At 41.8% G+C, this 18,048-nt stretch overlaps 1 protein-coding gene across 10 annotated transcripts in view; it reads left to right on the forward strand.

The window, feature by feature from the left end:
* Positions 1-6,178, forward strand: part of STN1 (STN1 subunit of CST complex) — a 40,036-nt gene extending 33,858 nt beyond the window's left edge. For all 10 annotated transcript variants that reach the window (XM_073240475.1, XM_073240476.1, XM_073240473.1 and 7 more), the window contains one exon: positions 3,396-6,178. In XM_073240475.1, the coding sequence (XP_073096576.1) occupies positions 3,396-3,553 (158 nt within the window). In that variant the 3' untranslated portion in view covers positions 3,554-6,178. The remainder of the gene's footprint in view (positions 1-3,395) is intronic.
* Positions 6,179-18,048: the final 11,870 nt, after the last annotated feature.

Here is an 18,048-nt window from a genome sequence, read left to right on the forward strand (position 1 = left end):
TCCTCTCTCCCCTCTAGCAGCTGCCAGTTTGTTCTCTGCATTTGTGGATCTGTTTCTTGTTTTGTTTAATTGTTTTGTTTTTTATATTCCATATGTAAGCGAAATCAAAAGTATTGCTGAGACTGATGTTCAAGCGCTTACTGCTTGTGTTTTCTTTTAGGAGTTTTACAGTTTCAGTTTTTACATTTAGGTCTTTAATCCATTTTAAGTTATTTTTGTGTATGGTGTAAATAAGTGGTGGTCCAGTTTCATTCTTTTTCCCAGTAGCTGTCCAGTTTTCCCAACATCATTTATTGAAGAAACTGTCTTTTCCCCTATATTTTGCCTCCTTTGTCATAGATTAATTAACCATTTATTCATGGGTTTATTTCTAGGCTCTGTTCTGTTCCATTGATCTATGTATTTGTTTTTGTGCCAGTACCATGTTTTGGTTACTGTAGCTTTGTTATGGAGTTTGAAATCTACATATATGAGGGGGTGATACCTCAGCTTTGTTATTTTTCAATATAGCTTTGGCTATTTGGGATCTTCTGTGGTTCTGTACAAATTTTAGGGCTATTTTTTCTAGTTCAGTGAAAACTGTTGTTGATGTTTTGATAGAGATTGCATTGAATCTATAGATTGCTTTGGGTAGTATGGGCATTTAGCAAAATTTTTTCAATTCATGAGCATGGTATATCTTCCCATTTATTTGTGTCATCTTCCATTTCTTTCATCAGTGTCCTACAGTTTTCAGAGTACAGGTCTTTTACCTTGTTCGTTAAATTTATCATAGGTATTTTATTCTTTTTGATGCAATGGTAAATGAGATTGCTTTCTTAATTTCTCTGGTTGTTGTTATTAGTGTATAGAAACACAGCAGTTGCCTGTATATTGATTTTGTGTCCTGTAACTACTGAATTCATTTATAAGTGCTAATAGTTTTGGGGGGGAGTCTTTAGGGTTTTCTGTATAATCTCATGTCATCTGCAAATAGTGACAATTTAATTTCTTCCTTACCAGTTTGGATATCTTTTCTTTTTCTTGTCTGATTGCTGTGGCTAGAACTTCCAGTACTGTATCAAGCAAAAGTTGTGCCACAGTTTCTTTATATGCAAAGTGTGGGTTGCATATAGGTTATAATGCAACTACATGATGGGTTGTTATGAAAATTAAATAAATTGGTGCTTTATTAAACTGTTTGGAAAATTGTGGAGTAGGAAGCACCAGGAATCTGTCTCTGCTCTTAGATAACAATTGCATTTCTGTGATGTAACTATTTTGGAACCCTGAAGTCTACTGGAGGCTTGTAATTTCCAGGGGAAGGTTTGGACAGTAAGTTAGAGTTGATTTCAGTCACTTTTCAGCTCTTAGTAGCAGCTACCCATCCCTTAGTTACCTCCAGCCACTTGGCAGGCAACAATGCATGTGTCCCTGGAGTAGCTTACACAGTTTGTGGGAGTCAGGGTGGGAAAAAGTAACCAGTCCTTCAAATATCAGGAATTTGTGCTCTGCTTACTGATTGCTACTGCTGATCACAGAGATGCAGACAAAGGTAAGTAGCCTCCTCCCATTGTTGGAAACGACTTTCTGGGGATTTAAAGTGACTACATCTCTGAAACAACTGAAGTGACTTTCTGGGTTCTTGAGCTCCAAACCTGAGTATCCAGGCCTTACAGAAATGAAGATGAAAAGCCAAGTGGTGCTGAAATTCCTGGTGCTGCCTCTGCTCTGGTTGGAGTCTTTCTCTACCCTCTGTCATCAACCCTTCATGGGAAGAGTTGAAGCTCTTTCAAAGAACTAGATTTTGTTATGGGTATGACAATAAGAGCTGTAAGGATTACCCATGCGAGAAGCACCTTCCACAGGTCTCCTTTCGTCCACACAATCACCGGTGAACTAGGTGATGATTGTCTCCCCATCTTACAGGTGAGGATCCGGACTGAGACATGAACCACTTTGGTTCAGTCCTGGAGCCCAGACTTGAGTTGAGGTCTTTGTGGTTCCAGAGTCATTTGCCTTTCCCTCCTTGCTCCTCCTTGCTTGGCATGACACATGTAGTAGGCATTCAGGAAATCTTTATAGAACAAATGTTGAAGAAACATCCTGGGAATGTGTGGACTAGTAGGAATGACAAATTTTCCAACAGTAATCACACTTAGGAGGAATAATGAGTTGACAGAGCCACTAGAGGTCAGAATTTACCAAGTCTTTCATTAGCCCAGGAATGCTGCCTGTGATAGTTCTTGACGCTTAGAATTGGACAGGACCCCAGAGGTGTCCACACACCTTCCCCAAACCCTCCCCATGGGTGAGAAAACAGGCTTGGAGATGCTATGACTTGCCCAAGGCCATGAAGGTGCACTGACTCTCAACACCACAATGCCTCTTTCAGCACCTTCCTGCAGCCTAATGTATTTTATCATGTGAAAACATGTAGTAACTCTGTGGACCAGCTTGTGAGCCAGGTGCCTGGTATAAGCCTGGCCCTTCGTGACTTTAAGTGAAAACTGGCAGTGTTTATTTTTAGTGATGAGGGTTGACTTTAATTCAGAGTTAAAGACACATTTTACATCATGACCCCAAAATTACATAATTATAATGCATAATTATATATATAGGTAAAGTTTCACAAAATATCCTAACTATAATGCAGTACATTCTGTAGTTTCCTATTCTAGTTTGTCTTAGTCTGTTTGGTAAGAAAAAGAATGCCAATCACAACCCACTAAATAGATTTCATGGTCCACTAATAGTCATAACTTCAGTGTGCATACTACTACTCTAAATTACCAATTCCAACTAGGGAAGAAGTACTGACCCTGAACTTTTTCACTGTTTACCAAATGGTCTAGTTTTGGGTAAAAGGTAAGAGGGTATTTCTAGTTACTTTTTGGAAAGCCAGGCAGAGAGAAATGAGAACAGGCCAAAGGTAGGAATCCCTTCTTCACCATGGCAGTCCTATCAGTGAGGACTTTGGGCAAGAATATGGGGGCTGCTGTAAACTGGCACTGCTGTCAATCTTGAGGACTCCCACCTGGAAGTTCAGCACTGAATACATGCACTTAGACATGTAATTACACTAGAGCACTAAAAATTATCCAGCACTAAGAATCTATTGGGTTATGGATATAAAATTATTGGGAATCCATGAAAGTTGAAGGCCTGAGTTCCTGAGCTGTGGGACCATGTCACTATGGTGAAATAAGGGTCCTGAGAATGGGTTTTTTTTTGTTTTGTTTTTGCTGATAACCCAAACTGGTACATCTCCAGTTTTAATGTACATAGGAATCATCTGGGAATCTTGTTAAAATGCAGGTTCTGATTCAGGGGGTGTGGAGAAGGGCTTCCATTTAGAGGGAGCAGAGGAGGCTGACAGGTGTGTCCAAGCTTAGCCAGCTGCCTTTTTCTTGCAGATGTGGAGAAGGGCTGCCACTTCCTGCACATCTTGGCCTGTGCACGCCTGAGCCTCAGCCTCAGCCTGAGTGAAACTGTGCTGCAGCAGGTTCTGGATGTCCTGGAGGACCAGAGTGACATCGTCAGCACCATGGAGCACTACTACATAGCGTTCTGAGCAGAGGCCAGCCCATGGCACAGGGCTGAGCCGGGCCGAGGGGGAGAAAGACCAGGGGATGGTCATTCCCAGGCTCTGATTTTAAGCATCATGTGGAAGCTTATAGGTTTGGAGGCAGTTAGCTCTTCATGAACTATGCAGTATGGCCATTTGAGGAATGGAATTTGGCAGAAGTGCTGTAGGCTGCCTTCTACCGGCTGTGTCCTTGGGATAAAATAATTCTTTTTTCAGCTACAACATGCAAGAAAACTCTCCTTGTTGACTTCCTGACTGGAGTGGATAATGCTGTTGGAGCAGAAGGGGAAGAAACAGTATCAGTGGCTAAATCAGTGCGTGTATGTGTGTTTTGAGGCTCTGTCATGGTAAAGGGACATCACATGGTAAAGCCCAGGTATGGCAGGAACTGAAGAGCACACAGCCATATCACACAGATCTAAAACTTTTTAAAACTTCAGACGATCAGGTGCATTCTTGGGGGTCTCTCGTAAGGGTTAAGAATCCAGTGTAGGGGACCAGGTCTCCCAGATGGTTGTTGCTGACCTCTGATTTCTGAGGGTCAAGCACCAATAGTGGGTCTTGAGTCCTGCATTGAATTCTGTTTACAGACCTACCTGAGATGGGAGTAAGTGGATCCAAGGAATGAATCTGTCATTTTCCTTATGAATCAAAAGATGCCTCAGTACATTTCCCTGCACTTGAAGACAGATGTAACTAAATACATTGTCCCTTAATGCCCTGGAGTTCCCAGAGGCTGTCAGCCAGTTGCCTGGCGGCTGTAGATGTTATTTTCAGGGTTACCATTGAATATACAGGACATCCTGACACCATCCAGACAGACTCTGTATGTGCCCAGACAGGTGATGGAGTCATGCTTTTGCTCAGAATCACAAGGTAAGGGGAAAAAAATCTGAGGTATGTAGTAGGCTTGTTCTAACGGCAAAATGACAAATCCAGCCAGCAAAAATAAAGTGTGGAGAAAGATTTGGAGTTAATTACAGTCATTTCACAAAAGACACATCTGCCTTCATCTGCTACTTTTCAGACAATTGAATAAGCTCTCAGTGGCTCTTCTTAAAAGCCTACAGGCCTAGAGAGTTGTTCTGCTCTGCGTGGAAATGGATTGGTTTTCACGCTCAGAAGTCAGCTGCAGCTCCATATATCAGGCTTCCTGTCTTGGGCTTTTCTGACTTGACATAAACCTCTGCCCTGGATCTGACAGTGATTACCCAGATGGCTGCCCTGTATCCTCCCTGTCTTCAGAAGGGTCCCTGTAGAATTGGGTATACCTGGAATGACATCCCAGCAGTTCTTCCTTGAGGTCAGCAGTTCTTCCATCTTGAATAGATCTTGGATTATTGGGGCTGTCGAGGAAGAAGTCTTGACTCAGAACATGAAAAGGGCATATCCTTCACACAGCAAACCAGCTTATAGGGTTTATACCAAGTAAATGATCACACAGGTGTGAAAGGGTGAATACAGAATACACAGATGCCAACTGCCATGTAATTCCAAATTCTATAATTGGGGAAAATATTTATGGTGAAAAATTAACTGGATAAAACTAGGGACAGCTTATGGACAAGCGTACATTAACACCATGCTCACAAATACATTTGAGAAGTGCCATATAAATATATACATCAAACAGATTATTGGAACCACCAAAGTGATACACTCGTTACCTCTGAAAGGTGAGAGATCAGATGCTTTTAACTATATCCCTGTGCTTGGATGTTATTACAGTTAGCAAGTGTCATTTCTACAAAAATCATCAAGCTGTTTTTCACTCCCCACCCCATGCTCACATAATCTGAATCATGAATGAACTAAGAATAAGATGGACCTTATATCCCCAGCAGCATAAGAACTCTGAGAAGATGAAGGAAGTTCTTGGAAACTTCTTTGGGGCTAACCACATTTGGGTCACAGGTCATATCGACGAGCCACCAAGAACTTCCCCTGAAGTGGAGGGAGACTGAGCAACACTCCAGCTCCCTTGGTGTGCACCCGTTTCTGGAAGCATGAACACTGCATGTAGTATGAAGGCGAGAAGACAAATAGTGCTTCTGTCTGGTCAAGGATTTGTTTAAAGATACTTGATCATCCCCATCTGGTAAGCTACCAGTGCTTCTCATCCTTGAAAGACGCTTCTTTGTAATTATTTCTCCCTCTGATAATGTGCCAAGACACTGGTCGAGAGAAAGCCAAGTGAAAAGAATCTATTCAGGGATGAGGAACCCCAGACTGGGTGCCAGGTATTGAAACCAAGCAAACTTGTAATTTTCCACTGGAGGAAACATCCAGACTTACCAGTGTGGTTTCTGCTCTACAAGTGGCCTTTACAGAAGTTGTCCCAAAGAAGCATCGTAGTGTTTCCTCACTGAGTTACATAAAGCATATGGGCAGATGCAAGAAGACCATGATAAGGTTTGCTGGAGAACACAGCAGCAGCCACTGGAAAGTGAATCTCCAGAGACATCTTTCAGCTTTTAGTACATACAACCTCATTCTTTAAAAGAATTTTAATGACAAAAAGTACAAAGAAGTGGGGAAATGGTCTACCACTTCCAGATATTGTGTATTTTTTTAGATCATATGTATGTTATTAAAACAATAACATGTTAATATTTTGTCTATGCTTCTAGAAAAAAATACATGTCAGCATTTATATGCATCCATATGATCCTATTATGTTGGAGAGGTTTTTTTCTACTTTAGCATACAAGATTGACCACATTTTTAAAAATAGTTACATAATTCCATTGTGTGGCTGCCCCTTATTGTATTTAACCAGACCCCTATTGAAAAACATTGAATTGGTTTCCAGTCTGTTGCTATTGTAACCAGTCTTCAGGAAACTTCCTTGTACATTTTTCTCTTGTTGGCATACATATGCAAGTATATTTTTATGGTCAGTTTTTAGCAGTACAACTGCCAGAAGAAAGGGCATGAGCATTTAAAAATTTGAATAGACATGGACAAGTTATCCATTGAAAAGACAGATCTATTTTTATATACCTGTCAATAATTCATGAGTCTACTAGTTTGCTCACAAACTCACCTACAGGTTTGTATCATCAATAGTTTTAATTGCTGTTCATCTGATAGGTAAAAACAATTTCTGGTTTTTGTTCACATTTATATTTCTTTAGGTGTGAATCATATTGAGCATCTTTAAGACAGATGTAGTCCTGCCCTGGAATTGCCCATTACTTCCAGCCGTGCCTGAGGACAGCCTGGGTCATATGTTCTGCAGTAGAATCAGTCCAGATGCCAGCTGCTAAGGTCCTAGTTAATTCACAGCCAGAATTAAAATCCTTAAGAACTTAAATCTCAGGGTTCCCACTGGGCTACTGCAAGTGCTTGGGCACATGTCTGCCCAAATATAATATATTATAAATAATAGACTAAGGCAGTGATCTTTTTAAAACCAATCACTGTATTATTGTTTAGACCTCTCGTAGACCAGACGCCATTCACTGTGGTCAGTGACTTTGTCCCCAGTTGAATTAATGTGAAAAACTACGGTTGTTTTTAAGTGCTAATTAAGTGGAGAAGATAGTTTTAGTAATACAAATGGTTGTAGTGCTACTTCCACTTTAATCAGCATAGCCTGGTCATAATGAGGTGACACTTGCATTTTTGTCATTGCATGGGTTTGGTACAGTTAATTGGGGCACTGGGCAGCAACCCTTTTGATAATCTTGGCTAGAAATTGCTTCCTCAAGGAGAAGGATTTTCTGTTGTTGTTCTGAGGATAATCAGTGAATGAAGGAAATAAAGCACGGGTGAAGATAGTATCCTTCCATTTTTTAGCTCTACTTTAGAGCAGTGGTGGTGTTTGTTGCACAGGCTGTGATGTGTGGCATAGTTAACTTGTGATAAGTACTGACTTTTGTGATGGAAACGTGAATGATTAGTTTATTCCAATATAAATTAAGTGGCAGGATAATATACTGAGCTATTAGCTTGGAGGTTTGTTTTCCTGCATTTTATTTATTCTTTCTGAGCTGGAAACCAGCTATGCATCAGGGAGGTTTGGTTTGAAAGCCAAGCGCTGAGGTGGTTTGTGCAGACAGCCTGGCTTATATTTTCTGAAAGCCTGCAGCCTGGTAAGGATGGGACATCAGTGGACTCCAGGCTCTGCAGACCAGAGTGTGCTCCCTACAGTGCCTGCTGCTGGTAGCACGCTGGCAGAACTTACATGGCGAGGCTGTGCGGTGTTTCTCAGAGGCTTAGAGCCTCAGCCTAGGATTCCAGCTTCCCCAAGATTCTTGAGCTTAGAATGCAAGCTGCCACAAGTCTTCTTGTGTCTCTCCAGAAGACATTTGGGGACATTAACAGGCTTGGTCTTAGGGAAAGAATAGACTCCTTCCCGTTATCCCGGCCTACAAGCCTCCTGGATTCTCATGCATCCTCAGGAAAGGGGAGAGCCTGCCCCACCCCACTACCACCTGTATTCTTTTCCTGATAGCCCAGAGGATGAGGTCTGTAAGCCCAAGGTAACTTGAAATAAAGAGAAAAAGGAGTATGACAGGTTTTGCCCACCCGAGTTTTGGGAGTAAGATTCATATCTTACTATACCACAGTTAGAATAAATTCAAGGTGATTCTTAGAATGAGATCGTGTTTCCACCCACTTACACTCTGCAATGGTCTCTTGAGTGGGAAAGAAACGGACAACATCATAGTGCAGTTCCAGGGAACTTGCTTGTGACCCTTCCACAGAAGCATGCTGCCTGCAGAAACCACCTGTCCTGTGTCAATGCAGAGACAATTAGAAATCACCTCCTCAGAGGACAGGGGAGAGAAATGAGGTAATTGGAGGTTGTTACATTTCCTCAGTGGGGTCCACCTTATCATGAACTAAAAAATTTACCCTGCCCTGCAACCACCAGAGGTGACCTGGACATCCACCCAAGCAAGTGAGCAAATAGAACCTAACTTAGGGAAGAGCCCCAAACTATTTGAGCAGTGAGTCTCTCAACATGAAGAAGCTTGCAAAGGCCTTACTCATTCCAACAGCTGGCCCAGCCCAACCCAGCCCAGCCCAGCGCCTCAGGAAGAGTCAGCAAGTTGCCTGTGCTTGTGGTTTCTGTCCCGTCCTGGCTTGCTTTGACCTGGTGGAGGGTAAGAAATGGGAATGCCACTCCTGGGAGTGACAGCTGGCTTTGGAATTCTCATGTCAGCACTCCATGGGGGCTGGCCATCAGCACAAGCAGGCACCCCATGAGGGCGAGCCAGGGAACAGGAAGTGATCTGCTGTTTCTGTCCATTTGTGGTAGACCCAGGTAACTAGCATAAGTAGGAGGTAGGCACATTCCGAACCCATAGCCAGCTGAGTTCTGGGTGTGTTTCCACAGGGCTGGAGACTTAACTAGACTTGACTAACTGTAACTTCATGTTCCCCCGAGGTTGTCCACATGACAGGTCACCTGGGAATCTGATTGGCGCAGCAGTAGGCATAGAGCGGTTCTTAATAAGTGTTTCAATGGATGGACAATGTACTTACTGAGTGTCACCTGTGCAAGGTGTTGTGCCTGGTGTAGAAGGGGATGCCAAGACAAAGCGGCACCACTATCTTCACAGAACTGTCAGTCAAGTGGATCATAAGCACATGTCCACGTGATTTGTAAGCTGTGGATGCAAATGTGTCCTTGTTTGACCCTCAGAGCTTTAAAATTTTATGCCAACATAAAAAAGATTGGCTACCATCTGTATAAAAAAAATAGTATGTGTACGTGAGTGTGTGTGTATGTATGTATGTATGTCTGAAAGGCCACAGAAGAAACTGGTAAATGGGTGACCTCAGAAGTGGGGGCCAAGAGTGGGTGGGAGACTTGATGCAATGTTTTGTCATTTTTTAAATGTGTAAAATGTAATAACAAAATAAACAAAAAAAGAGATGGGGGAATTCACATAAAAATCCAAGTTTCTGGCTTTTCTTAATAACTCAGAATTCTGGCAGTACTGGGAACTTTTAGTCTGGAAATAGTGTGGGTGGATGGGGGGAGGGACAGCATTAAAGGATTTTAGGCTGAGAACTGGCACCAGTTGTACATTTTGGCAGAAGTAGAGGAGCATTTCATGAGGGCAAGCTCAAGGGCAGGTAGACCAGAGAAACGTGTCAGCTGCAGTACTCTGAGGAAGGGTCTGAACTGGGACAATATTCTGGAGACAGATCTCAGGCACTGATGAGATAGAACTGAGGTAAGTGACAAATTTAGAGGTGAAAAAGTGGAAAAGGCCAGGACAACTCCCAGGTTCTGTAAGACAGACCACTGAGTTTTAAACTAATGGAAGGGGCAAGGGATTCAGGAAATCTATGGCCTTCTGACCTGGAGCCAGCAAAAATGCTGAAGGAGTGCATCTCCTGAAATGCAAGGCAAGGCCCATGTGAGAAATGCACTCTTGGGGATAATTAGCTCCGCTCCCCTACTCCAAGCATCAGTAGTATCTCCCTGATTTACCAGGAAAAAAAAGCCTCTGGAGAACACATCATGGGAGAACCAGAATTTCAGACAGAAACATAATGCTTGTGGCTTAAAAGGCAGAGAAAGCACCAACTGAGAGGTAGTTGAAACCATATTCCTTTAGGGAATGGATTTTCTTGTATCTGTGTGCATTCTTTACAGCTTTATTAGTCACAGCTGAAGCCCTTTTTGGGTCACAAAGCTGCCAGCAGGGTGCTGTTCCAAGGAGGATTACCTTGAGCAACAAGCTGCAAACAGCAACCCCGCACGTCAACAAGCCAGGCCTCCCTAGCAACATTGCCACCCAAAGGGAGGGGCGGGGGCCTTATCCCTGAGATTGGAGGTGGCCCGTAAACAACCAGCCTGGCACTTCTAGAATTCTTTTTTGCCTTGAGTTTTAACTTAGCAGTTTGGGGCATTTCACAAAGGATAGAAATACGAAGTGAGTTTTTACTGCCTTTGCACCAACATCCACAGCCATTTTTTATGACATTTGCTACTTGAATCAGTTGAAAATACTTCCCTCTGAGACTTGGTGGTCAGATACCATTTTCTTAACTAAGTTATTTAGAGTGAAATCACACTAATATTAAATACCTAGTAATAGCTAATGGTTAATGAAACCAATCACTTAGCAAACAAATCTTCACATAACCCAAGTAAGTAGGTTCTACTACCATTCCCACTTTACTGATGAGGGAATTGAGGCCAAGACTAACCTGCCCAAGGATATATTAAACCAGAAGCTCCCGGTTTACCTACTGCATCCATCTTGTCCTATTCTACCCAGCGCAGTTCATCCATTTACATAACCTGTGACTCATCCCCTGAAAGGTGCCACCATATTTATATTATTTCAGAAGTGCTGCAATTATAAAAAGGCTGAGAACAATTGTCTTAGCTATCTTAAGGAAAGCAGAGTTTTAGAAAAAGTGCCCTTACCTATCTGCTAGGTGAAGCTGCTGACTGCCGTAAAACAAGAATAGATTCTCCAGGCCTTTGCTGCTCAGAATGTGGTCATGAACCAACAGCATCAGCATCATCCGGGAGCTTGTGAGAGATGCTCCCCAGACCTACTGTATGTGTCTGCTGAGGCTGCCTTAATGAAATACCACAGACCGGGTGGCTTAAACAACAGAAATGTATTTTCTCATAGTTCTGGAGGCTTGAAGTCCCAAATGAAGGTGTCAGCAGGTTGGTTTCTTCTGAAGCCTCTCTCACTGGCTTGTAGATGCCATCTTCACCCCCCGTTTTCACATGATCTCTGCTCTGTGTCTCTGTGTTCTCTTACTAGGAAACCAGTCATGTTGGATTAGGGCCCACCTCAATGACTCATTTAGCCTTAAATACCTCTCTAAAGACCCTATCTCCAAATATAGTCACATTCTGAGGTACTGGGGTTAGGACTTCAACATATGAATTTTGAGGGGACACAGTTCATCCCATAATATCTTCTAAATCAGGATTTACATCTTAACAAGATCTCTAGGGGACTCGTGTCCACCCTGAAGTTGGAGATGCACCACTTGGGCTTGCTGTCCAGCAGATAAAACACCAGAAGGTCTGTCTGGAGGTGGGGGATGAGAGGAAAAGAAGAGACTGGAATGATTTTTTTTAGGTGAACTTTCAGTTCCAAATGTCTGATAGGGTGAGAATACTGTGAAACTAAGGTCAGACCCCCTCCCACACACACACACACATTGGAATTGGGTCCAGGAACCCAAATGGAGCTATACTACTATTACTGCTATGTATAATACTATTTTATTGTTGTCTATGAAAGAACACATCACAAACCAAAACTGATACCGAATCTGACCCATGGGAGTTAAGAAGAGCCTCCTTCTGCAAACGAATGTTGGAAATGTGGCTGCTCTCAGCAAAGAGGTTGTTTTCATTTGGTCACTACCTACAGATTTCGTCTATCAAGGTACAAGGCATATGTCTGGGATTTCCTGGAATAGGGACCAGTAAGATAGCACACTGCATTCCTCCCACTCTGTACAAGCTCATTTACTACCTCTGTCATATGCCTGATGCCATGGTGACAGTTGCCATGGAGATATTCCTATGCATGGTTGAAGCTAATCCTACCTATACTGTCAATCATATGGTTCAAACTAGAGATTTTCAACCTTTGTTCCATAAAACTATAAGGTGCTTCCAGGGTTTCACAAACATTTGATTCAAATCTCAAAGTATTTTACATTTGTTTTTTAAATTATAAAGAATATATATTCTTGAAGGGGATCAAACAGTATATAGTATAGAATATATACTAGAAAGCAAATGTACAAATTCCCATCTGACAGAGTAGTTTATTTAATATATTATGCTAATATATTAAATATATACTATGCTAATATAAAGTCCTAACCCCATTTAATAATATGCTAATCCCTTAGAGAATAATTATGACTTCCAGACTCCCCCCGCACCTCCCTGCCCAAAGGAAAAAGGAAACCTATTTGATGGTACTGGGGAGCAACCGGACAGTAAAGGGAGGGGAATCACTGAGCAAGATACACATCTATGTAACTTTTCCTCTCAGGCAGTCATTCTCCAACTTTATTATATATTAGAATCTCTGGAGTGCTTGTTAAAATATAGATTGCTGGTTCCCAGCGTTTCTGATTCACTAGGTCTGGGGTGGGGCCCAGAATTTTGTAGTTCTAACCAGTTTCCACATGATGCTAATAATACTGATGGTCCCAGGACCACACCTTGAGAACCACAGTCAGCTTGCAAGTAAGTGTCATTCAGGAGTAAAGCCACAGGCTTACTGTCCAGATGCTTCTAAGAAGGAGTGGTGGTAATTGAGGAGAAAATTCTGGAAAAGAGAAAATCACAGAGTGGGAAGCCCTGAAATATGCGTATAAATTCTCCTCCAATCCTTGTCTGACCCTTGAACTGTGTGTGTCCAGGTGAGACTCCAAGGATTCCAAGGGGAAAACAATAGCTGATGGCTGAAGGAGAGTGAGCAGAGATTTCAGCAGTTGCCCATCACAGGGGAGACAGTTTGGAGTTGAAAGTGTCACCAGGTTATAATGGTTTGGTAAACAATTCAGGCTTCATTTGAAACCATGGGCCACACTAAGAGTAAAGACTGCATCTGTGACTAAGGGATTCACCCTAGCACTAAGGTTAAAACTGAAATAGTCCCAACCTAGCAAAATCTCAAAGCAAGTTTCAAGTGATGTGATCCACCAGTAATTTCCCTGCCTTTTGCAAGAAAATGCTCCCCGGAAGAACACAACAGAGTACAGGCTCTAGAATATATTCATGATGTTCATATGCAAAAATTATTAGATATGTAAAGAAAAATGTGACCCATAATAAAGAGATAAATCAGTCATAAAAAACAGACTCACAACTCAGATGTCATAATTAGCAAGACAAGGACTTTAACTGATAAATATGTCAGAATCTATAGTAAAAGATGCATATAGTAAGGTGAAGAGAAGTCCAGGAGAGAGCTGCAAACTGTAAAGAAATCAAATGGAAACTGCAGAACTGCAAAACATAGTTTATGGAAAGCAATTCTCCTCCAATTCTTACTCCAATCTGACTTTGTGCCCCAGAGTTAAACATCTGTAGTAGGATTATTGAATTGTAAATGTGTAAATGACAAAAACTTTAAGTAGCTTATGCCAATGTGGTGAGATGTAAGGAAGCCTATATAACCAAACTGTGGGGAGGGACAGTGGAGCTGGGTTAGGATTAACTGCCCTAGGCATTCAAATGCCATGAAGATTCTCCTGTCACTCATTTCTTGCCTCAGAATTTGCTGTATACTCTCTTCTCTCACTGTGAACAGGCTTCTCTGTGTGGTGAGAGAGATAGCTGAGGTCAGCTCTGGGCTTACAATTTCATAGCTCTGAGAGAAAAGGGGTTCTCTTCCCATAGAACCAGTTTTAAAAAATCCCAGGTAAGGTCTCTGATTAGTGTGGGTTATATTCTCTCCATGGACCAGTCCCATCATCAGGGTGTGGGACATTATTAATGGCTTGGATCAGATGCCCAGCCCCAAACAATCACTATGGTCAGAGAGGCAGTACCCTTTGGGAGGAAAACAATTCTTCAAAGGAAAGAGAGAGCACATATGTGAAAAGTGGAAGAACTATTGTGAGCTGGACAGCCACTTCAATTTGTGTCTACTGCACCCTCATCAGGTGTGAATCCTTCTACATCATTTAATATGCATTACATAGTGTCTCAATGTGGGCTTCCTTCAAAGCAGTCCCACAGCAATGATGTGGGTGCAAGTGATTTTGGAGGAACATGATGCAAAGAAGTATGGTGAGGGAGTGGGGAGGTAAGGCAGGAAAGGGAGAAAGCCAATGAAGGTGTGTTAATGAACAGGTTACACATTGGGCAACTGGGGCTCAGTCCCACTGTGTGCCTTGAGAGACTGTAGAGCACACCTCAGAACTGTCCAAGTGACAAGGACAACCCCAGTCCCTCATTGGTTGTAGGTTGCCCCTAGGGGCTATAGCTTGTGGAGCATAGAGCCAGAGGAAACTCTCAAACAGATACAGGTGCCTGAGGGGGAAGGCCACACTTGTGTAAGGAAGGTCCACTGAGACTGCAGCTCCCTGGGGTCAGCAGAGGGGGAAATGGGTCGGGTATTGACAGTACCTTATACACATCTGTAACTCTCTTTTCATAAACAGGATTCTGTTACACATTATTCTATAAAAACTTATTATTTCAAAATTGTGTTTTAATTACACTTAAAACTCAACAATATCCACATCTGAATGTTGTAATTCCAAGTGAGAACACATTGGTAACCACAGGGCTAATGCATTCAGTATAGATCAATAGCCCTGCACTAACTAGTATATATGTTACACTTGTCATTCAGGCAATTCCTACTAAAGGTGTTAGATATGAATGCCTGAATAGTTATGTATATTAGTATAATATGTTCTTCAAGTAGACTTAAACAATTACCCTTATAACTAAAAATGGATTTCACTGGTGAAAAACAGGACATTTTAGAAGAAAATGTGGGTGTGATGAGTTTGATCAGGATACAAATTCAAAAATCCCACCTTAACCAATTCTTCAAAGTGTCAGCCTCACTGACAATAACTGATGAAAGCAATGTACCAAAAATGTTCATACAAAGCCGCTCAAAGACACAAGAGAATGAAATTTAGTTGTTTTGGGAAGTCACCTTTGATGATGACAAAAATTACCCAAGTCCTAAATGTTTTGTATAGTAAAATTTGCAAATTAGTTTTATAGACTCTGCTAAACTGCAATGCCGTTTTAAGACCAAACACAGTGGAGCATGAAAATAAGGCTTTCCATTTCCTTCCGTGGAAAATGAAAAGCTTAATGTTTCTGTAAAAAACATGCAAAGGGGTCTGGTGATGAAAATGTGCTTCCACTGTCACGTAAATAACACATGGCACATACTATTAAGGAAAGGCTTAGGAGACCTCAAGCCATTATTAATAAGACCTATTACTAATCGGGCAACAGGAGCATTGAAGAAAGCATGCAGCCATGAAAAAGCAACAATAACTGCTGCCTGATCTTTTCTCCCAGAGAGAAATTTGCAAATGCACGTCGCCAGTAGGAATGCAAGTTCCCCAAGGGCAGGTCTATGTTATTCACAGAGTAAGTACTTGATAGTTATTGAATGAATGAACAATCCAACTTGCTTGATGTTTGAAGATTAAAGTTCGTATAATCTTTACAAAACTGCAGGACCAGAGAACAAATGGTACTTATTTTAGTAAATAATAACAATAATAATGGCTAACATTTACTGAGGATTCACCAGGTGCCCACGCTGCACTAAAATTCTTACATGAATTAATCTCTTCTTCACCCGACAGTGACCCTATAAGGTAAGCATTATTTTCTCCATTTTATAGACAAGAAACTAAAGCATGGGTTAGGTAACTTGCAAAGGATGCACAAGGAAGAATGGTACAGCAGGTACCCAAACCCAGACCTATGTCTTAGCACATTCCTCTGCCTTACATGCATTCAGAAAAGTTATCACAAGGAAGATTTTTTGTTCTCCATCATGGCATGAAATGTTGGCAAAAATGTAGTGGCAATACTCAAATGGTGAAGAAACAACGATGGGGGACAAGTGAGGAAGTAGTGGCTTCTATTAAGTTGTGCCTGTGCCAGGGTTCAGCTATCATTATAGGATATGCAAATCAAACATGAGCCTTTCCCAGTTTATTGAGAAATAATTGATATAAATCTCTGTGTAAGCTTAAGACAGAGCATGATGGTTTGATTCATATCTATTGTGAAATGAAGAAAACAGCATCTTAGAATGCACTGTATGTGTTGTCTCAATGCTGAGGTGCAGTCTCCACACTGAAGACTTTTCAGACATTTTTGACTTATGGTAATAATATGGGCAGTGAGATCTAGAATTTACTTTTTATTTTTCAGGCCAGAGCAAGACCATTTCAAGTGAGAAAAGAAATTCTGACAAGAAATTAATCTCTGTCCGGTTAAAGAAAACCTGTTATTAGCTAAATACTTAATTTATATAAGTGAATTAAATCACATTCTCTAGGTGGTCCTGTTTCAGGCAGCTGTGTCTGGGGAGGTCTCTTCCTGTGCACTTGGAGAAACCTCAGCCTGGAACAGGGAGGGTTCTTGACTCTGAACGAGAAAGAATTCTTGAACAGGTTGGACCACTGTAGGTATGGAAGGAAGTGAGTACTAGTGAAGTGCCACCACCCTGCAGGCAGCAGAGAACAAGAAAGAACGGAGGGAGGAAAGGGAAGCTCATTGCACTCCTGCTTCGCGTAGGGCAGATCCTTTGCCAACTCCTAAAACCAGAGTCACCTGGTGTCCAGTGTCTGCTTGAATCTGCACAGCATGGGAACTAAGCCCCTACCACCCCAGGATTTGGGGGAGATGCAGAGCACTGGATGAAGTGAAATTATGTTCTGAAGACGTCCCAAAGGAGATTTTTGGACAGGCTGCTACAGTCCTGTCCAGGTCACCCAGGCAATGGGAACTTGCAAGCCCAAATCAGAGATCTCAGTAGCCCTTCCCTACTTGTCCAAAGTAGAACAGAGAGAGAGAAGACTAGTGCCTAAGTCTAGAAAATGGAATGAAATAGCAAAGTAACAAAGATGCTTACTACTGGAAGAGCACAGAGAGACAAAATACAGTAAGTTGAGCAGTAAGAAGTCTTTATTTAAGGCAAAAAGTACACACTCAAAGGGGAGTGTGGGCAACCTCAGAGGAGGTGAACTTAAGGGTTTAGGATTCTCTCTTTTAAGGCTTTCAAGAATAGGGCAAAAGGCAAAGGGGCGTGGTGCATAGGCTTGCCATGTGGTCTCATGATGTCTCTTCCTGGCGAGAGACATTATGTCACCATCCACAACCAGTCCTCTAGATAATTCTATAAGATAAACTTAGCACAAGGAATTTATTGATCCTGTTCTTCTCCAAGACAGTGGTTAACCTCAAGCAGTGTGGACATATCATTTAGGACTGCTTGCCCTGCCTGAAGATAGGGTTGATTGCTGGCTGATTACCATAAAATATGTTAGGAATCTTACCTCCTAACTCCCTGGTTTTTAAAATGGAATCTCAGCCTTCAGATGGAGTTCCTCCTGTTCTTACTATACAGTTTATATCTTGGCATTTTTTATCAAAGGCAGGAAAAATTAATTATGATGCTTGTCCCATGTTCCTGCCCTACCTCAATACTTTTACCAACCTGAGTAGGCTGAAGCTGCATTGCAGTATTGAGATTTTAATTATACTTATGGTTTAAAGTGTTAACAATGAAACCAAAACTAAGCTATATGTAAAAATAAGAATTCTGATTTGAAATTTTACAAGGTATCTGACACATTAAAACTCTTCGGTGAATCAAAACCACAATGAGATATCACACCAGTTAGAATGACCACTATCCAAAAGACAAGAAATAACGAGTGTTGGCGAGGATGTGGTGAATATCAACACTGTTGGTGGGAATGTGTATTGGTGCAGCCAGTGTGGAAAGCAGTATGCATGTTCC

The sequence above is a fragment of the Manis javanica genome, chromosome 7 (assembly GCF_040802235.1).
Source record: "Manis javanica isolate MJ-LG chromosome 7, MJ_LKY, whole genome shotgun sequence".
NCBI classification, from domain to species: domain Eukaryota; kingdom Metazoa; phylum Chordata; class Mammalia; order Pholidota; family Manidae; genus Manis; species Manis javanica.